General features: G+C 39.9%; 1 protein-coding gene across 3 annotated transcripts in view; it reads right to left on the bottom strand.

Moving 5' to 3' along the window:
- LOC132017640 (uncharacterized) overlaps nucleotides 1–25230 on the bottom strand; it is a 284337-nt gene that overhangs the window by 19921 nt on the left and 239186 nt on the right. For all 3 annotated transcript variants that reach the window (XM_059399535.1, XM_059399534.1, XM_059399536.1), the window contains exon 6: nucleotides 23912–24058. In XM_059399535.1, coding sequence (XP_059255518.1) covers nucleotides 23912–24058 — 147 coding nt within the window. The remainder of the gene's footprint in view (nucleotides 1–23911; nucleotides 24059–25230) is intronic.

The following is a 25230-nucleotide window of genomic DNA, read 5'->3' as shown; positions in this document are numbered from 1 at the left end:
TTGACTGGTTTACTGAAGAATAATGCTAAACCTCATTAAGTACTTAAAACAAAGCATACTTAAGAAAAAGGGGATACATATCACTTTGTATGTTACTATTCTATATTCTAGAAAACAAATTTGGAAATCTGAGTTAGTGAAAAAATTGTTTTTATAATTCAATATAGAGTTAAGATAATTTAGCTGAAAACTATGGGAGCTTACTGTATATTTGTCAGACTTAATGATACTTCAAACTATGCTATTCAACTAAAAAAGGGGCATCTGGGTGGCTCAGTCGGCTAAGCATGCAGCTCTTGTTTTGGCTTCGGGTCATGGAGTCAAGTCCTGAGTAGGGTTCTACACTCAGTGCAGAACCTGCTTGGGATTCTCTCTCTCCCTCTTATTACCCCCACTCACCCATGCGTGTGCTCTCTCTCTCCCTCTCTTTCTCAAATAAATAAATACAATCTTAAAAATAAACTGAAAAGAATATTAGATTCAAAGTCAGATGTATCAGGCTTTTTATCCATGCTCTACTGTCCAACTCTAGGTAAGATATTTAAACCTCTTTGCACCCCAATTTCTTCACATATAAAATACTTCTGTATCTGCCATACCACATTTGTATCAGTCCATTCAATTATGTTTTTTCCACATTGGTCAGTAAACTCAAGAACTAAGACTATGGCTGATGCATTTTTCTTCCTCCCCACAGCATGGCAAAATTCTTAACACTGTCCTCTCACAAGTAGCACAGAACAGTGGAGGATTGAAATTTTACATTGGAATTTAACTTCCCAGAAATGAAAACCAGAAAAGAGTTAAGAATTCCAAAAAGTCTGTGAAACACAGAGTCAAACAAACTTGGGTTTCTTTCATGGAGAAGTTGTCAGAACCTTACCTGTGTAAATACACAGTAGGATCAACCCAGGGGCAGCTACAGTCAGTGACCGAATCCCTCTTAACCAAAGTGATCAGCACCAATAGCTTCTTGGTGAATGGCAAAGTCCTTCAAACACAACGATCCCGACCACCAAAGAAGAAATAAATGCTTCTCTTCCCATATGGCCTTGCCCTCTACCTTGAATACACCTATAAGTGTCCTTTTCCCCCAAAGGCCGGACCTATTACACTTTATCCATGATTTCTAGATTTCACTTCTTTAACGTAAAATCATATGAAGACAGTAGAAAAGAAATCTAAGTACAGAGTCCTAAGATATAATTGTTTAAATTGTTTCCATCTGATAGATTATTCCTAATTTTTTTTTAAGATTTTATTTATTTATTTGACAGAGAGAGATCACAAGAAGGCAGAGCAGCAGGCAGAGAGAGAGAGGAGGAAACAGGCTCCCTGCTGAGCAGAGAGCCCCATGCGGGACTCGATCCCAGGACCCTGAGATCATGATCTGAGCCGAAGGCAGCGGCTTAACCCACTGAGCCACCCAGGCGCCCGATTATTCCTAATTTGATAGTGAATATTTTCAGACTCAAGGGTCTTACCAAAGTCTTCCATTCTTATTTTTATTGAAACAGCTCGCGTATCAAACTTACATGTAATGACATGTAAGTTAGTATGTAAAGAGATGTAGTTAGTATGCAAATACTCTTACATACTATTTCATGATGTTATATAATGATAATAGCAAGCACCATGGGCATTAACCAGTATGAAGACAGACAACACCGTTTCTCGGGGAACATTAACTCACCTACAGGGAGCTGTGATGGCCTGCAGGGGGCCCTCCTGAGTAGCTAGTCAGATAACAGGGGGCACCAGTAGGTATGCTTTAGAAGAGAACAAGGGATATCCCAGCAGTGGGAGAGTCAATTTAAGCGAAGCTCACTTATGTGGATGTTTGTGGGTGTAAGAAAGACACTGCAGAGGACCTTGGGTTTAAAAGGATCCTAAAACAGCCCCTTCCAAATCTAAAATCATTTGTGATCATCAAGAAGATATTCTGTAAAGTTTTTTTTTTTTTAAGTTTTTTGTTTGTTTGTTTATTTATTTGAGAAAGAGTGTGAGAGAGCACAAGCAGGGTTGGGGGCAGAAGGAGAGGGAGAAGCAGACTCCCCGCTGGGCAGGGAGCCTGACGTGGGACTCAATCCCAGGATCCTAGGATCATGACCTGTGTTTACAATATATATTTAAACATAGTTCATGTATTACAGCCTGGCTGGTGCCCAAAATGTCTTCCCTAGAAGACGATCCTGGCTACAGTCTGTTACTTGCTTACTATCATGCTCAGTCTGACCTCAGGTACCCCAAATTCATTTTGCTTCTTACCAGTTAAAGTGCAGTAGACCGGTCTGGGAAAGCTCAAGGTATTGTCCCATTTGCCATTAAATGTAAGCGGCCCATTAAGATTTAGTAAAAGTGCTGGCTATGATTTCATAAAGGGCCCACTGATCTATAGCCCAAAACATTTAGGCAGGAATGGATGACTTACAGATAAAGCATCTGCCTTTGGTTCAAAATAAATTTGCAACCACGAGGCATTTGCAGGGCCAAGGTAGAAGATATGCTATCTAATTAAGATCTAAAGAATGATCAGGAATCCAGTGGTGAGTTAACTTGCCACTCCAGCCTAAGCATTTCAGACCTTCTGTTTCTAAAGGTGGTAGTAAGCAATAAGGAGTTGCCCCTGATACAGCAGTACGCAAGCTATATTCATTTCTAAATCCATGGGACCGTATATCGAGAGCAGTCATCTATAGTGGGTGTCATAAAAGATGAGAAATGAACTTGATTGCTCCAATGATCCTTTTTGCTGAAGGTCACACGCCCACCTTGTTCTTCTGCCCCTTCTTCCTTGTCAGATTTCCACAAGTACCAGACAGACCTGGTTCGAAAACAAAGTTGTCAGTTGCAGGTGTCACGTATCTGATTATCGCTAAGAGTAAAATAACTTTTTCCACCAAACAGAGTAAGAATGTCAAGAATCTTCCGGCAGTAGATCCACAGTTGGAAGTTTGTTTCAGGCAACTGGGATTCACGACTCAGAATTTTCACCTTGCTTCACCAAAAAATAGCTTCGTTTTTTGCAAACTGACTTGTGAAACATACAAGAGTGTCGGCAAAGAGCATCACATACAGCATTTTTATTTATTTGAAAACAAACAGAAACTCTTGAGAGCTTAGTGAAATGTCACTTCCAGTGTTTTTTTTTTCCCCTAAAGAATATTCCTTTTAGCACTAAAATTGCAAAAGTCATAAATTAGTAAAAGAAACAAACATTACAAAGCTATTTTGTCTCAGAGAATCTCACAGAGTATCCCAAAAGGTCAGAATTTCATTGCTAACACTCAAAACCAACTTCACCTTTTAGCTGACCCACAACAGAAAATTTTCTTCTATATTCACGAGTTGTTTGAGACATTTCTGTCTTTCTAAATGCCTACTTTTGAAGGTACCACCTAAGAAATTATTTTACGGGAATGAAGAAGACCGCTCTAAGCTCATGCAACCAGACTGGTCCGTTTTAAAAGCACCCAAACAGAACTGTCGTGTTTGGGTTTACTATTCCGAACTCTCCAACAACAAGCCAACCTTCAAAAATGACTACTCTCACAATTACACAACAGACACCACAAATGCTACATCACAGTTGTAAATCACGTTGGAAAATTAATTAATTTGGGAACCAGGGAAAGGTGCATGGAAAGTTACAAAACAGATGCAGGTAACAGACAGGAAGAGAATACATTCCAGTAATATTCAAGTTGTATTGCAAAGTGAAGGTCTCCACAGCCACTGTTTTTCAAACTGTCACCAATAAGAAAGCCGGGTTCACTGGCTTCTAGAAACCTCTCTGTCCCCAAATCTCCTTTCAGAGAGGAACTGGCACCAGTGAGAAAAAGGTAACTGGCAGGCAGCACATACCAAAATAGCAATGACTCCTTAACATTGAAAACCAACTAAAATGCCTACGTCTCGCCACTAACCAGCATTAGCTGTGTTTCTCTACCTTCAGTTATTCTCATCTATTAAAAGATGCCTGAAAAAAATAAGGTCTGAAAGAGGAACGAAGGGACCTTCCTACATCCTCCTGAATCATTAGTTTCAGGCAAACTGTAATCTTTGTAAATTGCTAACAACCCAGAGGTGTTTATAAATTTCAGTAGAAAGAAGCTAACCAAAGCCAGGGCCAACATTTGCACATCTATTACTCAACACCGGTTGGACTGGGGATTAAACTTCACAGATCAACTAACGACTGACAAACATAAACCAACATCACCTTCCACATGCCAAGAGCTTTCCAACAGATGAATTTCTCCTCTTTCTTTTATTAACATAAACAAACACAGTTACACAGCAGCAACTGATCTCTTTGTGGTATTGCATAGGCAAAAGCAAATACCCCAGCAATATTGTGATTTAAAAGCAATCTTTGAGGGAAAACTTTACTTCGGACGATTAAAAAAAATTAAAAAGCAGTTTATGATCATTTTCACAGGAGGGTTACAGATTATGAAACTGTTTCATAACATGCAGCTCTGTCACTAAACCGTTCCCCAAATACTATAATCCATAATAATCTATTATTTTCAAAACGCTATTTTAAAGTGAATATTCAGTTATCACCAAGAACTTAGAATCTTTCAATATTTATAACTACAGCTCAAGCTGGTAAGGAAGTCTGGACAGAGGAGGGAGAGGAGGGACATGAGTGAAGCCAGGGAAAGGTCAGCCCTGGGAGACCCATGGGAAGTGACACAGGAACATGGACTTTATTCTAAGGGACAAAGGGAGGCCATTCAGGGGTTGAAGGAGGGGAGACGTCATTAGCTTTGTATTTTTTTTTTTTAAAGCTACTGTAAGTCTCAGGACCTGAAATTTTTTTTTTTTAAAGATTTTATTTATTTATTTGACAGACAGAGATCACAAGTAGGCAGAGAGACAGGCAGAGAGAGAGAGGAGGAAGCAGGCTCCCTGCTGAGCAGAGAGCCCGATGTGGGACTCGATCCCAGGACCCTGAGATCATGACCTGAGCCGAAGGCAGTAGCTTAACCCACTGAGCCACCCAGGCGCCCCTAGCTTTGTATTTTTCAAGTGAAGTCTAGCAAACAGCAGAACGTACATTGAAGGCAGCCCAAGTAGAAACAGGGATGTTAATTAGGGGCCGACTGATCATCCAGGAGAGAGAGGGAACAGCTTGTGACAGCAGGTCAGAAAAAAACAAAAAAAAAATGGCTGAGTCCAAAACAGATTTAGGATTAAAGAAGGGTTCAAATGTAAAACAAATTATACAGAGGAGAAAGAAAGCAAGAGAAAAAGAGATTCTCCATCTGTAAACTCCTTGTCGTGTATTGTCGTGTGGATAAAAAGGGAAATGTGATGCTGTATATCACCCATCTCCCACACGGCCTCGTCTGCAGCAGAAACTCAAAAACACGAAAATGCTCATTTTTAGGCCGAAACCAAATTTTAATCACTTCTTCTCACAATCGATGCAAGCTGTATCCCCCACCACCACCCCAGGGTCAAATCCCGTATCTTTGAGCCTTTCCGCTGCAGGCAAAGACTGCAGCCCACCAAGGCAACCGGAAGTGACTGCTGTAGGTGTCGGTTTCACCCTCGGCCGCCATGCAGACATAGCCTACAGTAGGTCGTCCACGTGATGAACCGCCTACCTTTATGCGTTGGCAGGTACCATTGCACAGCCAAGAAAACCAACCTACCCTATGAAAACAGACCTCAATGCATTTAGTTAGAGTTCCGATTTAAATGTCAAGGATAATCAAGACCACAAGTTTGCATTTATTTCCCCAGAAGTCTATTTTACTGCTATGGGCTAAAACCTCAAGGTGAAACCCTTTGGATTGAAAAACCTCTTGAGATACGGCCCAGTTTGGATGCCACAGTTGCCAAGGCAGAGTTCTGGAAGGGGCACAACTATAGTTCGAGCCAGGTGCAAGGTACCTGAGAATTGTGTGGGCACTCCTGCCACAGGCCACAGGATGACCTCGGTGGGCGGCAGGGCACAGGAGAATGATCCCAAGACAGGAGGAGCCTGTCCTGTTTCTGGAACGAGACTCAGGCCACCATTACATCGCGGAGGACTGTGTCCTTTCTACACTGCCTGTTGATGTGCATACAATTATATTTTATATTTATAAGGGTGCAGCCCTAATAAATGACAAGAACTCAGTAGGCCTCTTTGAAATGCACGGAGCCAGCCCACCATTATGCAGAATGACTGTTTTCTCCCTGAGTCATCTACTGGGCCACACAGCAGAGCCGTGTATCTTACTCAGCAATTAAATCGGGGGGAAAGAATCTCAGAGAAAGTTACTCCTGAACATTCTTTAGATCGCCCACAAAGAAAGATACTTGTGGTTTAGTACATACTTTAGTGTCTTGCAGTAAACCTTGCCCGGTCAGCTTTTGTTTCAACATCGAAACCAATTGCTGTTTCTTCAGTTGAGAAACTAGACGAAACACCAGGCCTGTCTGGAGTGGCCTTATTGTAAATATTTATTATTTGTGTTTTTTTGTTTTTATCAAGCACATGGAATTGAGTGAAATAATGCCCTATAGGTCCACTACATACAAAAGAAAATTACTTTTTTATCCATTTTCAGAACTGCCACTCAGATCAAGTCCCACTCTGATTACTGACTGAAAGGAACATTCAAGAACAATTTGAAACAAAGGCATCATCTACTATAACTATCATATTAACCCTTTTTGCCCCACCTCATTAGAGACAATGCAATGGCACTGACCATTAGGGTTCTTAATGAACTGGACAGCTAAATGTGCAAAAGAAAAAAGAAGTGAGATTTGTTTTCCTCTTTTCTCACACATACGTGTACATACGTCCAAGACAACCCCAAAGTTGCCTTACTCTTTCATCGATACTCATTTCAGTTTAGAAACAGAAGACAAACTGAAGATCCTTCTATTTGCCTGTCCAGATCCATTCTCCAGCCTCTCCCCCTGCTCTCTACCCCCATGGACCACATCAGCAGGACACCTGTCCATTCCTGGTGAGGTCAGCGAATGGGAAGCCCTGGCAGGAGACAAATGAAAGGAAGAAGAATGGGGCCAGTGAGCTTATCCATTCCCTGGGGCTCCTCTGTTAAGTCTGCTCTAGATACAAATCACTGCTTCTTTTTTTTTTTTTTTAAAGATTTTATTTATTTATTTGACAGAGAGAAATCACAAGTAGATGGAGAGGCAGGCAGAGAGAGAGGGAAGCAGGCTCCCTGCTGAGCAGAGAGCCCGATGCGGGACTCGATCCCAGGACCCTGAGATCATGACCTGAGCCGAAGGCAGCGGCTTAACCCACTGAGCCACCCAGGCGCCCCCAAATCACTGCTTCTTGTCTGCAAAAGTCTCTCTCTGTTCAGTTTCCAGAAATGCTTCCTGCTCACATCTCTTTGGATCTACCCTACCCATCTGAGACTACCTAATCTCCATACTTTCATAAACTAGCACTCCTTGAAGTACTCGGATCTCCTTGTGCCACCTGCTTTCTGTTTGAATTCTAAATAAGGTCATTTAGTTTTACAGATGAAAACCCTAAATCTGAGAAGTTAGGTGGCAGACCCAAAGTAAAACAATGAATGAGACATTCAGTGAATGAGATTGGGAATACACCAGACTCTCAGTTTCCAGGAAGAGAAACTTCTCTGAAACTAACCAAAGGAACACAAAAGTGGCATGTTCCTTGGATCACAGAGCTAGAAGTTCAACGGAACAGACCTTGGGCATGGGTGGAGGCGGGAGCTTGACCTCTGTTACCAGGAACATGTCCCTGTGCTCCACACCTTGGTTTTTCTCCATGTTGACTTCATTCTTAGGCAGGCCATCCCCACAGGGAAGAAAAGAGCTACTAGAAGCTCTAAGATGACTTTCCCTTGATGAATACAGCCAAGCTAGCACTACTCACATGCCCACCCAAGGACTAATCATAGTGAATTATGGTTGGTTAGATGAACACAGCTGGCCATCTCTGGAGGAGGATATTAGGGTCAGCCCCACTCAAAAAGCATGAAGTCAGGTGAGAAATAGATTCTTGAAGGAAGGAAGGAAAGAAAGAAGGAAAGAGTGAGTGGAAGGAAGGAAGGACAGAAGGAAGCTAGCTTTTCCCAGAAGTAGGGGTAAAAGAAATAATGCACAGACAGAACCAACAGACAGATACCTGGTATACAGGGGCAAGAAAAGAATCAGTTATTCTGAAACCCATTCAGTTTATATTTAACTATCACACATACTACAACCCAATAATGCTGACCTAACCTGAACCTTATTTCAGGGAAACACAAGAAAACGATCAAATTATAAAAATGATTGACACCCGCACGACTGTTACAAGTTCCAGAGGATTTTCGCATATGTGACCCTCGCTTAATTCAGTGATTCTAGGCTAGGAATTCTGGATTCCTTGCCTATAGAATTCTTCAAGGTCAGACGAATGTTGATGAATTTTGAGAATCCAAAGATTTTTTCTAAAGGCTTCAATTGTGTTCACATGTTGTTAAGAAACTACAGTGTAAACATTTGAGAAAAGCTCACGGTTGTCAGTTTTATTGTGCTAAGAATTGCTGTGGAAATTCGGCCAGAGATCCATCAAGATATATTTCTGGGCCAAAGGCCAAAGTTCCAGGATTGGTCATGTCTTCTTTTCTGCAATCTGCATTTTACCCAGGACCCAGGGGTCACACGAATCCTAAAAATACAGCCTCCCCACCCCCTGTGAAAACAACTTGACCAAGACTTTTACCATAATATTGCAGAAAGGCACGGATATGTGCGCTCACTTACCCAGAAATGTGTGGTTAGGAGAAAAATCTCAAAGAAATGATCGAGAGGTCAAGGCCAGTAAACTCTTGTGATGGTTTTGAAGTAAACTGTGGGTTCGCTCTGGTGAAATTTAGTGGTCAGAAAAACACATGAAGACCTCATGATGAAGCATTTAATAAAATGGCAAGTAGTGACAAACTTCGTGATCATTGGAACCTGATTCGTAAGGTTGAGAATAGACCCAATACTCCAAAGTGAAAGATGGAACCGAATTTGTTTTTCTCTCTTGATAAAAATAAGAAGTATTTATCAGCTGTAAAAAAGAATGCACTTTTGCCACTTGCAACGACGGGGCATGGACGGAGCTGGAGAGGACCATCCGAGGGAAAGACAAAGACCGTATGATTTCCCTCGTATGTGGCACTTAAGAAACCAAACAAGCAGGCCAAGGGGAACAAGAAAAAAGAGAGAGGCAAACCAAGAAACAGACTCTTCACTCTAGAGAACACACTGATGGTCAGCAAAGGAGGTGGGGTGGGGAGGGGGAAACAGATGATGTTCGAGGAGGACACTTGCTGTGCTGAGCCCTGGCTGTTGAATGGAAGAGCTCAATCACTACATTGAACCCCCGAAACTAATACTACGTTATATGTTAGCCGGGCTGGAATGAATGAAGGATGAAGGAATGAAAAAGGGAAGGAGAAGGGGTAGAGAAGAAAAGGAAGAGAAAGAGGAAAGGAAGCGGGGAAGTTAGGAAGGGGACATGAACATTAAGGTCCTGCAAAGGTTATTATCTACACAAATGCATGTGTGTCTGTTTACATATAATGGTATATATAGATTTATATAAAACTGTATATAGATACTTTTCAGAGATTTTTCTAAATCTTCAAGTGAGGACAGCAGATGGATCTTGAGGGCCCCGACGACAACCGAGAGTCCCATCATGGGATGTTTTAAACAGCGTCTTTCTGCAAAGTGACGGCCAACATTGATCAAAGCCAATCGGCAGACTCGAGGTCAGTAATCCCCAGGACGGAGTTGATCCGGAGCTGCTAGTTAGAGAAATCAAAGTGGATAACATCTGTCAAAAGTCAAAAATATTTTCATAGCACTTGACATGAGAGTCAAGGGAAAATACCTGCTCTCTGGAGGGAAAGTCTGAGAACCGGGGACATTCAGGACGGGGGGATTAATAAAAAGAGGAGCGAGGGGAAACTGACTCTGAAATCCCGAGCTTTACTCCTGTGTTCGCCGGACAATGCCTCGGGAGCCCTTTTATTTCCTGCCGATTGCAGAACGGAAAGAAAGCAGCCCGAGTCCGCCTTTTACCCCTTACTGAGCAGGGCAAGAAAGAATAATCTCCAAGTATGCAATTTCCTTCTGTAAGGAGTTGGAAGTCCTACTTTCCTCTGTTAAGCTGCATCTGAAGAATTATCTAAAAATACATGTAAAGGAAACTGATCAAAGGCTCTGACGCCCTTTTTTGGTGTTTAAGTTGAAATGAAATGCAGTACTAGGAACCCAGATTCGGTCACAAGTGAGTCAGGTCCAGAATCGATGGAGACACATCTCTGAGTGTACCAACATCTGGCCAATTTGGAATCTCCCATTTTCTAAACAATGACTGTGGAGCATCACTTAAAGCCCACAATTCAAACAGTTTTCATCACAAACTGTCACATGAACTTCGACATGTTAACACTGTGCTGGAAAAGGTTGCTAAAGGGGAGAATCATCACAGGCTGAGAAGCAAAATAAGAGCTCTTGCTAGGGAAGGAACGCCGCTGGTTTGCCTGACCCTTGATACCATGTCCAGCAGGTTCGAGCAAAGTTACGAAACAGATCAGTTTTGAGATTCAATCCTGGGTCTCCGGCTGTGAGACACGGTATGTCCTCGACATGGTTCAGTGACTGTTCACCACCACCGTTTTAGGAAAGAACCCAGAAGGAAGAAGAAGAGTTGGTGGGAGAATTGATTTTATACAATGCTTCCATTCCACTCTAGTTAATACGCACTTTCTAGCAAATCAGATCACATACGCCTGACGCAGGTGTCAAATAAGTGATGAAAGTATGCGTTACATAGTTTCCATGCTGAACTACATCCACACATCCAGGACTAATGCTATCCCGAAGCCAGTTTAATGCGTAGAAATACCAGTCCTATCCCCTGAAGAGTAAATAAAGATTATGAAAGATAATCGCATAATTAAAAATGTAACTATACTATACTTAGGAGAAGGACAGACAGCCATACAAAGGGTCAACGAATATGGTAACCAACCATGGAATAATGAACAGGGCAAACCAATTTGCTGGGCATAAAAGAATCTCAAGGGTTAATCCACCTTTTCTCCGTGTGTCTCATTTGATATTCTATCCTAAAATGCTATTCCTCCAATAAAGTGTAAATAATTTGCATTCCAAAAGCATGGGGGTGGAAGAGAGTCTGCCACTCTTGTAACCTAAGTGTGCGAGATTATCACAGGTGCAGGCAATTAGCAAGCAGATTGCCCTACGCCCAGAGTCCTTGGGGACCCGTCAAAAAGCAGTAAAGAGACATTCGAGATCTCAGCTCGATTACAAATAGAATGAAGCAGAGAAAGCTTACTCACCCTGTTCTCATCTTCTCCATTTTCTTTTGAAATGGAGAACACGCATTAGGAGTCACTTTGAAGTTAGGGCTGCCTGAATATGATATTATTGATTTCCATAGCATGTCTCTGCTCTGCAATGCGGATGTGCATTTTTCAAACATATTAAACGAGCCTTTGATCTGATGTGTACCACCAGAACACCGTCTAGGGGCTGAAAACCATTTCTATATAAGGGTTTGCTGGGCTGAGGGTCAGGGGGGAGAGGGCTCTAGCTTGAAAGAGGTTGGAAATATCCCATCTGAAAGCTCTTTTCAGTTCTCCTCAGCCTAAACATTTTACTCGGAGGGGTTAAAGGTCACCAACTGTCAAAACAAAACCAAAATGACACAGTGCTCCTGCAAGGAAGGGAAGCAGAGTGGAAACTCCGAGTTCACCCACCGGGCTCCTTCAGTCAGCCTGCAGTGAACAGTAAAAATGCCCTTAAAAAGGGACAGGTACATTCTTCCAAATCCTACTGATCTCCGCAAGGTGTTCAACAGATGTGGAAGATGACACTCCCTGGGATCAACGCAGAGATCGCATCGAACTACTCTAGAAGAAGGACCGGGGGGGCCAGTCCAAATTTTAAGCTGTCAAAGCAACCGGTCCACTAGCTAGCTCCAAAACACCAGATGGTTTCATAACCCTAAAGGTTCATAAATCTTCGTTGAAAAGTGTCCAATTTCAAAAAAGGGCTGTTTTCTTCGCGGGATCGGCGAATGGGGGAACTTTTTGCCATTGGGTATCTCACCCACAAAACCCAAACGGCCTTCTAAGCTTTCTTGCTCTACAAGCTGGAGACAACCAGAGACAAGCAAGACACTCAGAGCAGGAGGCTATCTGCTAGCCAACTCCCTGAGAAGAGAAGACGGACCTGAGCTTGGATTTCAACCCCGACTCTCTCATGACCATGTAAGGATGTTCTGGAAGTTTAAACATTCAGGGTCTGAGTGGATCTGCTCATCCCTCAGTCAGGAACTTGACAAGTATTTCTGAGTTGTTGCTGTTGTTTTTTCCTTAATGCAACACAACTAGCTTTTAAATCTTGTTTGACTGTGCTCAGGAAATATAAAAGAAGAAATTTACTTCTTCTCAAAGGTCTTCCTGAGTGGAGGTAACCTCAACTTTTCAGGAGCCCATTTTATCCCCACACTCTTTTCTTTCTTTCTTTATTTATTTAAGATTTTATTTATCTGTTTGACAGACAGAGATCACAAGTAGGCAGAGAGGCCAGCAGAGAGAGAAGGAAGCAGGCTCCCCACTGAGCAGAGAGCCTGATGCAGGGCTCGAACCCCAGACCCCGAGATCATGTCCCGAGCCAAAGGCAGAGGCTTTAACCCACTGAGCCACCCAGGTGCTCCTCTTTTATTTTTTTTTTAAGACTTTATTTATTTATCTGACAGAGAGAGATCACAAGTAGGCAGAAAGGCAGGCGGAGACAGGGGGAAAACAGGCTCCCCACTGAGCAGAGAGCCTGATGTGGGGCTCTATCCCAGGACCCTGAGATCATGACCTGAGCTGAAGGCAGAGGCTTAACCCACTGAGCCACCCAGGCACCCCTATCCCCACACTCTTAATACATGGACGTGTTTGAGCTCCCCTCTTCCTACTCCCCACCCAGTGGGAGACAGGCAAGAAAAGTACAGAGAACTGGAGGGAAAGAGGTAGAAGACCGGAGAGCATGGCAGCATGATGTGGACAACCAGCTCGTTTCATTCACAGAGGGTGGGGTGTGTACACGGTGTGTGCAAGCACATTTCTGCACCAAGTTGACCACAGTGGGACTCGGCGTCCCTCTAACCAGCCAACAAGAGTCTGCAAAAATTAGGGGTGTTGGGTTTTTATATGGAAGTTTGTGAATCAGGAAAGGGAAGCTGTTTTAGGCATCAATCTCATATAGCGAAGCAAATGATCTCCACTACCATTACCTTATGCTATGCTCCTTCTCTAGTCTGTCCGTGTACCTTCATTCTCCTTCCAGATTTCTTCCTTCCTTATCTCAGTGTACAAACATCTCATCTCCTGGTTTAGCACAATATTTGTGGAAGGACCAAAGAAAAGAGAGCATGGATATGAAATGCATAATAAACTAGGAAGCTTTATAATAATCTCAATTATGAGTCGTAATTCATACCCTAAAATATACAAAGACAAAGTGAAAAGTAAGACTTCTGAAGAAGGTTAAATGCTCAGGATTGCTTAACTTACAGAAAACTAGGTCGAGAACATCTGGGTGACCCAGTCCGTTAAGCTACCGACTCTTGATTTTGGCTCAGGTCATGATCTCAGGATTGTGAGACTGAGCCCCACGTCGGGCTCCTTGCTGAGCAAGGAGCCTGCTTAAGATTCTCTCTCTCCCTCTCCCTCTCCCCCTCCCCCAACTCATGCTCTTTCTCTCTCTCTCAAAAAATAAAATTAGGTCCAAGGTCATTTAATAACCACATTCAAGTACATAGAAATTATTAGTAGGCTAAGGAGGTCTTCCAACTCTGTGTAAAACCAGAAAAAAAATGGGTGCCTTCAAGTGTCAAGGTGTAGGTAATAAAAAAATTCTGGGTTGTTGAGTCCTGGAGTGGATGAATCATGAAAGGAGACTGTGGCCTGACCTCCCAGAAGTTATGCAAGAAGAAGAGTGGTCTCCATCTGATGTGGTTCATACTTCGTAACCAAGCAAAAGAAATAAGAGAGATTAGGTCATCCCAACCATATTTGCCAAATCCAAAATGGTCCAAGTACTACATTTTTTAAAAAAACCTTATGCAAAGTCCCTATAACTTCAGTGTAACACACACGCATTAAAAAAGAAAATCTATTAATTTGAAAATCAGCTTAAAATGCCATTTTACTGACGAATCATGAACAATATTCTTAAGATAAAATATGTACCACACAACAAATGCAAACGTTACAAAAGCCATTTTAGTTGGCACTTCTGCTTACTAGACACTCCAAGGGCTTCAGAATTATATGACAGATGCGGTCATAGCAACATAAGAGTGAGTTTCTCTGTTCTTATCAGTACCACCACAAAGTCTTTAGAATCTGAGTTGTCCAAAAAATTTTGGACTTTTTAAAGTAAACCCTATGCCCAATGTGGGGTTCAAAGTTACAACCTTGAAATCAAGAGTGGGCATGTTCTACTGACTGAATAAGCCAGGAGGCCCCCCACTGCATCTTAAGAAAATATTTTGGTCAAATTAAGAGCTTCCATTCTTTCAGGGCCTGGTCATCATGAACATGGTCACGGTACATCCAGACAAATGTTAATAGCATCCTTGTTAAAAGTTCCCTTAGCTGGGACGCCTGGGTGGCTCAGTGGGTTAGGCCTCTGCCTTCGGCTCAGGTCATGATCTCAGGGTCCTGGGATCGAGCCCCACATCAGGCTCTCTGCTCAGTGGGGAGCCTGCTTCCCTTTCTCTCTCTCTGCCTGCCTCTCTGCCTACCTGTGATCTCTGTCAAATAAATAAATAAATAGATAAATAAATCCATAAAAAAAAAGTTCCTTTAGTGACACTTTATATGTATATGCCTGTGTATACGTTTACATGTGTTTTATATATATATATATATATATATATATATATATATACACATTTTTTTTTTTTTTTTAAATGAAGGGGAGAAGCTAAAATTCTCTTCTGACTTCCTGGTTTTATGATATGGTATTTTCACTTCTCTCATTCAGACTTTACACTGAAAAAAGAAGAAAAGAATTACGGTAATAAAAAGAAGTCTACATTTTCGATCTTTTGTGTAATGGAAAGTGGGATCCTAACATTCAGTTGCAAGCGCATAGCTTTATTGTATGGTGTGTGCGTCACACATACACATGCATACAAATTCCACTGCTGCTCAGCCTGAAAAAATTCACACACTGGCTATCTGGTCCTGACAGGAGGGGTCCAGGCAGGAGAGTGAAATCCCTTCCTTAGCATGACCTCTGCTCTTTTTATCCTCCTCAAGAACACCAGTGAGAGATGGGGTGGTTTTTATTCCGCACCAGCGGTTTCAAATGATAGGGAACTTTGGCACGTCTGGGCAGCAGACGCCCAGTGACACCAATGACCGTTTTTAGGAAGGCTGTCCTGTGGATTGGTCCCAAAAGAGATGGCACCTACAAAAATACTAGAAGGACAAAAAAACAGGGTCCTGTTCAAACAGAAGCAGGATGCTGAGGGACTTTCCATATACCCTTTACTACTTCTATGTTCACCCTTTGGCTTAAATAGCACTTGAACTACCCAGTAAGATCTTGATTCTACGTCCCAGAAGATGCTGCCAAGAACAAGTTTCCTCCTACACAGACACCAACTCAAATAGATCAAATGCCACAAGCAGTGAATGGTCAAAAGAGCAAGAGGTTTTTCTTTTTTAATTAAGGATGATCAACCACTAAAATTGTAAGATGTCAAAAGAAAATAAAAAATAAAATTGTAAAATGCTTTCAAGTGTATAAAAAGTCTGTGACTTGATTCTTCTCCTTTTCATCGAGTTGATGAACACATTCAACACCTCATACGTTTGCGCTTTTGTTGTTGACATGGAAGTCTGATTCTCTCGGATTTCAAGTACACAACACAATCTGGGCAGTTAGAGTCACCATGTTATACGTTACATCATCGGCAGACCTTATCCACCCTAGAATGGAAAGTCTGTAACCTTTTACCAACCGCTTCCTATTCCCCCCCACCCCCAGCCCTTGGTAATCACTTTCCACCTGTTTCTAGGAGTTTGATGTCTCTGTTTTTTAGATTCCACATATCACTGATGCCATGCGGTATCTGTCTTTCTCTACCCGGTTTATTTCATTTAGTATATTGCCGCCCCTCCCCCCAGTTTCATTCATGTTGCCACAGATGGACAGAATTTCCTTTTTTTTATGGTTGTGTAACATTCTACAGGGCGTGTGTGTATGTGTGTGTGTGTGTGTGTGTGTGTATGTGCATGCATGTGCACACATTTTCTTTACTTATTCATCCAATCACAGACACTTAGGTGGTTTCCATACTTAGGAGTTGTGAATAATCCTCCAACAAACACGGAAGCACAGCTATCTCTTTGTGGTAATGGTTCCGTTTCCTTTAGATTTATACACAGAAGTGGGATTACTAAATCATATAATAGTTCCATTTTAAATTTCTAGAGAAATCTCCACAGTGGTTTTCCATAATAGTTGCCCCAATTTACATTCCCGCCAATAGTAGGCAAGAGTTCCTTTTCACCCACATCCTCCTCAAGGGTTATTATTTCTTGTCTTTCATAGTAGTTATTCAAGAGTATTTGAAGTGATACCTCATTGTGGTTTGGATTTGCATTTCCCTCATGATTAATGATGTTGAGCATCTTTTTATATAATGGTTAGCCATTAGTATGTCTTCTTTGGGAAAAAAATGTCTATTCAGGAAAACTGCAGTATAGAAAACAGATATACAAAAATCAGTTGTGTATCTATATGCCAACAATAAGTTATCAGAAAGAGAAATAAAACTATCCTATTTTCAAAAGCTTTGAAATGAATAAAATACGAATAAGTTTACCGAAGAAAGTGAAAAATCTCTATACTGAAAACTAAAAGATATTGTGTAAGAAACTGAAAGAAAACACAAATAAGAGGAAAGATATTCCATGCTCATGAAGTAGAGGAAGAGTGTTAAAATATCCATACCATTCATACTGAGCTACAGATTCAGTGCAATCCCTACTGAAATTGCAATGGCATTTACATTTAAAAAAAAAATCCTGAAATTCATATAGAACCACAAAGACACCAAATGCCTGAAAAAAGTAATATTTTTTTAAAGTTCTATTTATTTATTTGCCAGAGAGAGAGAGAGCGTGTACAAGCAGGGAAGGAGCAGAGAGAGAGAGAAGCAGACTCCCTGCTGAGCAAGGCACCTGATGAAGGACTCGATCCCAAGACCTTGGGGCCATGACCTGAGCCAAATGCAGATGCTTAACCTACTGAGCCATGCAGGCGTCCCCTGGCCAAACTAATCTTGAGAAAGAAAAACCAAGCTGCAGACATAATAGCTCCTGATTTCAAACTGTATTTCAAAAATACAGTAATCAAAACAGTATGATTTTGGCATTAAAGAAAGACACAGAGATCAATGGACTAAAATAAGGAACCTAGAAATAAACACACACACACACACACACAAACAGGCAATTTATGACAAAGGAGCCAGACTATCCAATGGGGAAAGGACAATCTCTACAATAAATGGTGTTGGGAAAACTGGACAAACACATGATAAAGAATGAAACTGAATCCCCATCAAGATAACACCTGAAACCATAACATCTCTAGAAGAAAACACAAGAGGTAATTTTCTTGACATTGGTCTTAGAGACAGTGATCTCCCTGACATTGGTCATGGCAGATTTTTGTGGATTTGACACCAAAAACAAGGAAACAACAAAAATAAATAAATAAGTGGGAATACATCAAACTAAAAAAGCACAACAACTAAGGAAACCAAAGGAAATCATCAACAAAATAAAGAGGCTACCAATGAAATGAGAGAAGATATTTGCAAGCCACATATACAATAAGGGGTTAATATCTACAATAATAAAGGAACTCATAATTTAGTAGCAAAAAAAATTTTTTTTTCAAATGGGCAAAGAAAGAGTAAATTTTGATAAATCTCCAGCTTAGACTCCAGATGATAGGTATAGCAAGCTTTTCCTACCAGAGTAATAAAGGCCTTCCGTGTCTCCTGGGCATTGCTTTTTTTCATTTCCACGCATCTGTTCAGTGACTGCAGTCCACAGTGTACATCCTGCACTCAGAAGTCACCACCCCAAAGTGAACTGTAACATTGGCCCCAGATTAGCCCCAGTGGGTAATACTTATTAATGAGGAATATGAAAAGCAAGGTAATGCTTACAGTTTAGGAACCCACTGTTCTCTAAATTCTATTTCAAAATTGAATGGCAGAGTAGGAAAATTAGCTAGGGGACCTCAATAATATATGGTTAGAAAATCACGAAAAAAAATGGCAGCCTTAATGAGCTATATGGTTTGGGAGAGATTTATTATTACTGTTGTATTTTTATCTCTTTTAGTTCTCTGGTCCCTCAGGTTAATGACATACTATGAAGATGAATACCAACATAGAGGAACCTGGTAATGAAATCATAGTGAAGAGAGAAAGACAAAGACAGAATATATGAGGCAGGAAGTGGGATTTCAGGAAGTCAGCAGTGGGATGCACATGAAGGATGGCTTGTCTAAAGACAAAGCAAAGTTCTCAAGGTCACTCAAGAACTGAGAACAAGCTGGAAGGGAGAAGACCCGCTTAAGTTGTATGCCAGAAGAAACATTAATTTCATAAAAAATGATGAAGCAAAAAGCCAACTTTCAATCAATAAGAGAAGCTGAGTGATGTATGTGTAGATACAAAAATTTAAGGGCAGAGGTAGGTCTGAGATCAAATACACAAATCAGCAGCAGGAGAGCCACAACACAAAAGGGCTTGAAAAATAAATCACCACTCAGGTGTCCAACTCAGGTAACCAACAAAAGAACAAGAGAAACAATCTGGGGAGCTGAAACACAAAAGATCATGCAAATGGCTAGAACCAGAGGACGCTTAAGCATGGGATTTGGTGGATCAGAAAATGGAAGAGACTCTTTGCTTTTGCACCAAAAGCAAAGACTCTGAGGGAGGGTTCATGTCTGGGCATTTCTGGGAACAAGCCCAGTTGTAAAGCTTGGACACTCTAACACCTAACAGTGAATATAGGTCAAAATTAAGTTTTGCTATGACACTGAGATGAAGACAATAGTATTTTCAGTTTATTTTTCTCATTAAACTATAAAGGTAACGTGTATTTAGCCACTGACCATTGAAATCTTCAGGTCAGAGTCCCGATTACCTATTAAGAACTTTTTTAGTCATTTTTACATACTGGGATAGGTCATCCAGTCATAAAAGAACATCTTAACAGAATAAAATCATTCATTTGCTCGTCTACCAATGAATAACTGATCACACAAAAACTTAGGACATTCTGCTATACTTAATGCCACACATACAATCTACTTTAGATAAGCCCCAAATTGCTATATAGCAATTAAATGTATATTTATATTTATGCACAACACATGAAATATACACAGTAATACACATATGCAAACATATCTATAATATATGAGCTATTATGCTCCTTTGATTGCCACAAAAAAGCTCTTAATATGTTGAGATACAATCATATACTTCTCTAACTCATTCCTTTTTTTTTTTGAGGGCCATTTCTTTTGCTTTAATCACCTAATTATAAATAACAATTTTGTTCTTAGAGACCATGGCCATTTCAATTGACCAAGAGCAGAGAAAACCTAATAAGTGCTGATATCTTATCCTTAATTTAATTACCATTCTCCTGATAAATTGGAAAAACAATCATGTTCAGATATCATTCAGGATGATAAAATCTCTCTCATTCATCAGTCTTGGCCCAGGCTAAATTCTTTCTCACTTCAGTCTTGAATTCCACTATTTACAAAGGTCACCAGCTCATTATTCTTCTACACTTAAATCAGGTTCTCAATATACTTTTTCCAGTTCCAGGGGCAAAAAGATATCCAAGTTTATTAAAGCTTGATGACAACATGAAAGTTAGAGCAGACCTGACTGGAGCAGATTTTGTAGGCATAGTTTTAAATTCCCCTCTCAGAAACATTTTTATGATGAAATATTAAAAATGAAGATACTTAAAACAAAGAAGACTACTAAAATACTTCAGATAAAAGGACATTTGGCTATCCTCTGATATCCTTTCTTATAAAAAGGAAAATAGACATTTTTAAAAATTCAACTGAAATTCTTTTACCCATGTGCAGCAACACAGCTTTATATAAAATAGATCATGATTTATCTTGTAACTATGGGAATGTTTATATTTTTCAGTGTGGAATATCAAAAGACGTGTTTTGATGGATTTCAGAGGAAGATTTAATATCCTCAAATTTGCATGTACCTGAATCTCCTACTGTACTTTCTCCTACTGCTGGAAACTATAAACTCTGGAGCAAGAAAATAGAAAGAAAGAAGAGAGAGGGAAAGAGAGAAGGAGAGGTGAGGGGGAGGAAAGAAAGGAGAGACAGAGAGCGGGGAGGGAGACAGACAGACAGATGGACAAAATAAGCAAGTGAGCAGAAGAGAGAAGAAGGAAGAAAAGCCAGAAAGGGAGAAGGAAGAAGGGAGGGAGAGAGGAGAAAGGGAAGGAAGCAAAACCACATTTGAACATACTAAAGAACACCAAATGCAGGACACTTCTAGAGGACAGCCAATATTCAAAAGCAGGGAAGGACCAGGGTGATTTTCCGGTATTACATGGCTTTCAACTTGAGGAAAGACTGTAATAAAGTTCCTTTGGGCGGCAAAACCCCTGTTGGACTCTTACAACTATTCTGGGCAACTCTGCCTCTTGAAAGTGAGCAGATAATGTCAGAAAAGAAAGACCCAGGGAAGAGGAGACCCAAGTTCTGTGTACAAAGCCTGTACAAATTTCTGGCTGACCTCTAAGCAGACTCCAAGCAGCACAGGTAAGAATTAAAGAACAGAAGTAAGGTTCTTTACTATCAACCAAAAAATGCAGGTTGAAGTTTGATTCTTATTAAATTAATTGCCAGATAAAACACACAAGCAAGCAAAATGTAATACTCTCCAATCCACTATACTGAAATCCAAACATAATATAGCGGATTTATATTATGCACAATGATTTATACTGTGCACAATGAATGCAGTATAAAATTGATAGGAGCAAATGAAGAAATAGGAAAATGTCACTTATTTTCCAAAGAAAAGTCAATTATTGGAGTTTACTCTTGAGGTGATTTAGGTATTTGAGCAAACAAGAATTTTAGAACAATTATTATATCAAAAATGAGTCATTTGAAGCGAAATAGCACCAAAATGAATGAAAAGAAAGAATCTCAGCAGAGAAACAGAATTAACAAAAGCAAATGAAACATTCCAGAAAAGTATAATATCTTTTTTGACAGAGTCAGTAAACTTGAAGGTAGAATATAAAAATTATCTAATATGAAGAACAAGGAGGGAAAAAAAGAAAAATAAACAGAATCCAAGGGAGCTATGGGGCAAATTTTAAAGTCCAATTTACATTTAATTGGTGTCTCTGAGAGAGAGGAGAATATTGGGCAAAAATATTTGAATAATAACCAAAAAATTTTCAAGTTGGTGAAAATATACAGATATAAGAATTTCAATGACACCCATATAGTGCAAATCCAAAGATTACCATGTCTCAGTGTATCATAGAGAAATCCCTGAAAGCAACAAAAAGAAACAATACATTTAACACTGGAGAACAATGATTTGTTAACATGTGACTTCTCATCTAAAATTATAGATACTAGAAGACACTGGAATGCATATTTAAAGTGTTAAAAATATGACTAAAACTTCATATTGGACAAAGCTATTACTCAAAATAAAGGCAAAATAGGACATTTTAGATAAAAAAAATGACAGTTTTCATAAGCAAACTTGTACTATATGGAACGTTAAAAAAATTTTCAGTTTTACAAGAAATGATATGAAAGGCTAATCTGGATTTCTAGGAAGCGATGGAAAACACCAGAAATGGCAGCTTTCTGGATAAATAGATAATCCTATCTTCTCTCTTAATTTCTGCCTAATATGTTTAATGCAAAAAAATCCAACACTGTTTTGTGAGTTGTATCATGTATGGGTACGTAGCACATAGGATGGCAACAGCAAAAAGAATGGGGAGAGGGATAAATGGACCTATGTAATTGTAAGGTTTCTATATTTTACGTGGATTGAAACCCTGAGGCTAACCAGCCTGCGAAAAGTTATGAATAAATACTGTAATTGCTAGAGCAACTAGAAAAAATTTATTAGAATCTGAAGGTCATAATAATTCATTTTTAAGACAGTAACTGTCACTTCAATCAAATCTAAGGAAGTAAATACATTTAGGCCCAATAGAATAATCATTGGCTTTATACGCCTAGTAAATACATTTTCTGTTGTTTCTTTTCAATATATTTAGTGTTTTTCATAATTGTGTTTATGCAGAAATTATAATAGTTCGAGAGGATCAGTGGAGCACTGATTTAGTCACACCAGCAACAAATTCCTCATTTCATTTGGATTATCAAGAGAATTTTCTATCAATATTTCGCATAAAGGCATGTATGCAAATAATTATCATGCAATTGTTTATAGTGAGAGGGGAATAGATGCTATTTGGAAGAGTGGACTAATAAAATGTTAATACATTCAATGAAGCATCACAAGGAGTTAGAATTGACAGAGTACATGTACACATAGCAACCTGAACTCATCTTAGAAAGACAGCAATGAAAACAATGAGCGCGACGTCGATTAGATGAAATCTCTAAGACCATATCTCTGAGAAAAATTACAAATGTACTCCCACGCGACAACAATACACATCTTACAGGAACACACACAAAGTAATTCCTACGAACAAATTAGAATGATCGAGTGTGGGAAAAGGAAAGTAAAAGGAGGGCAGAAGGGAATAAGAAGAGAGAGATGATAGAGATAGGTAATAAATAAAAAAATGATGGGAGTAGGTATGCATTGAACAATAAGTGATAATGTTTGCTGAAATAAATTACCCTAAGGCCCATTCAAAACAACAACAACAAGAAGGCAGCGGGGGAAAAAGGAGCGGAATTTTTTGAACACTGCTTTTTGATCCTTCTCCTTCTTCTTTGCTTTCCAGCTCTGGGTATGTAGGATTCACTCCCACACTAGTTTTATAACTTAAATCGACAGGTTTTATGAAAGGTCCATCTAACTATGGTGTGGTAACTCTTTGCAGTCAGAATTGAGGGCATTCAGCAGAATAGTTGCAGTGATCAGATCACAAGAGTCAAGTTCCAACAGTGACCCATTCCTAAAATCAAATGAAGTATGATTCACTGGTCTTAAACTTTTTAACTTGGACCTTTGTCATAATGATCTAGGCCAGAAGTTAACAAACTATAGCTTGCAGGCCAAACGCAACCAAACAAGTTGCTTTTGAACATGTCATGAGCTAAGAATGTTATTTCTATTTTAAAATGGTTATGTAAGTACCTATGTTATATTCTTCATTTTGGCTCTTGGCTAGCCAAGCCTAAAACATCTACTCTCTGGCTCTCACAAAAAGTTTCCTGACCCCTAATTCAGATTCTAGAAAAACAAAACAAACAAACAAACAAAAACCCACAATTATTTCTAGTATTCCTTCCTCTGTGAGAATTGTGTCCCAGCTTACAAGAAGTAGTTTTAGAAGCAGTCCTTTGGACCAAAGGAGGAACCTGTCCCTGACTGACAAGCCCTGAGTTAGAATATGGGGAAATGTGTTCCGGGTTGAGTAAAAAAAGACTGAAGCTAGGTAGACATCAAAGTTCATTTGCAGAAGAATGTAAGGACTGAACATAATGGCCACACCAGAGGACAAAGATGAATGCAGCCTAAGTTTTCTAAGATGTACATAACCAAATCTTCCATTCTACATACCTTGCTTGCAGTGGTATGTTGATGCCCCTCCCATTGAGAGATGCATCTGTTCTGTCCACTCCCATATAAGCATGCCAGTGACCGTGAAGGAAATGATATGTAGCTTCCAAGGTCTGGACTGGTTGATCTTGGAATCCTGCCTCCATGCTGCAAGGAAGCCCAGATCACATGGAGAGGCCATGAGTAGGAATTCAACTAGATAACCCCTGCTGAGTTAATATCAACTACATCAATGAAATGCCCAGACATCTGACTTGAGGAAGCCTGGGAGACACCTTTGGCCCTAGCTAACACTTGGATGCAATCTGCAAGAAAGACCCAGAGGAACAATCCTGAGACATATTAATAAATTGATTAATATTATTATTTTAAGAAACCAAAATTTGGGGTATTTTTTTGCAGTGATAAATAATCAGAACAACCAGAGGATTCTTAACATTATTCAACATATAGTTAAGTAAGTACTGTACAGAGAAGCCACTAACCCACATGAGTTATTCGATGTGATTTCATGAGACCTTCTCATGATACCTTAACTAAAGTCTGGCCCTTGTTGACTTACAGAGCTTTATGAGCAGAATCAGGAACTTTCCCAAACCATGATGTATCATACTCATCAAATTTGGTTATAAAGTCACAATCATGCAGGATAGCCCCAGCAAGCCAGAAATGATGCAATAATAATGGGACTCCTTTTTCTTACTCAATGGTTTAAGCACAAGTCTATATAACTCCCTAATAAACAATAACACACGGTTTGTTCCAAGAAACAAGCATATGTCTTCATCCAAAATCCTGGAGTTTCCTCCCACATAACCCTTTCTGAAAAGAGAATGCTTAAAGATAGAAACTTGAAATTTGGGGCTGGAATGAAAGCAGACAGCTTTAATGTCATCTTTTATGAACTGTGTGCTAAAATGTATCAGTCAGGAGGGAGAATATATACAATAAAGTCTTTCATAATACAATAAAACAACATTTTTGGTTTTATGTTTGGGATGATAAAGTTTCCTTTGCTTGGAATGACATTGAACTAAACTACAAGAAAAGACTTTGGAGATTTTTTTTCCGACAAGGGCAAACCCACGACATTTTCACAGAGCCTTTGATCTTAACCTTGGAAATCTGTCTGCTTAGGATAAAGGCAGAGAAAATGAGCAGGAAAGCTCTAAAGGTGGGCTGCTATTATTAAATGCAAATATATTCATTAAGGAATTGGCCAAACAGGAAGGTATATTCCACTTTTAATGAATTTTTTAAACACACAAATATTCTGCAGGTGTGCGTTCATAATTTAATTAACCTTTGAAGGAAGCATT

Source organism: Mustela nigripes, chromosome 5, assembly GCF_022355385.1.
Source record: "Mustela nigripes isolate SB6536 chromosome 5, MUSNIG.SB6536, whole genome shotgun sequence".
NCBI lineage: Eukaryota > Metazoa > Chordata > Mammalia > Carnivora > Mustelidae > Mustela > Mustela nigripes.
The sequence above is the reverse complement of the archived record's forward strand: the minus strand, read 5'-3'. Positions and strand labels throughout refer to the sequence as shown.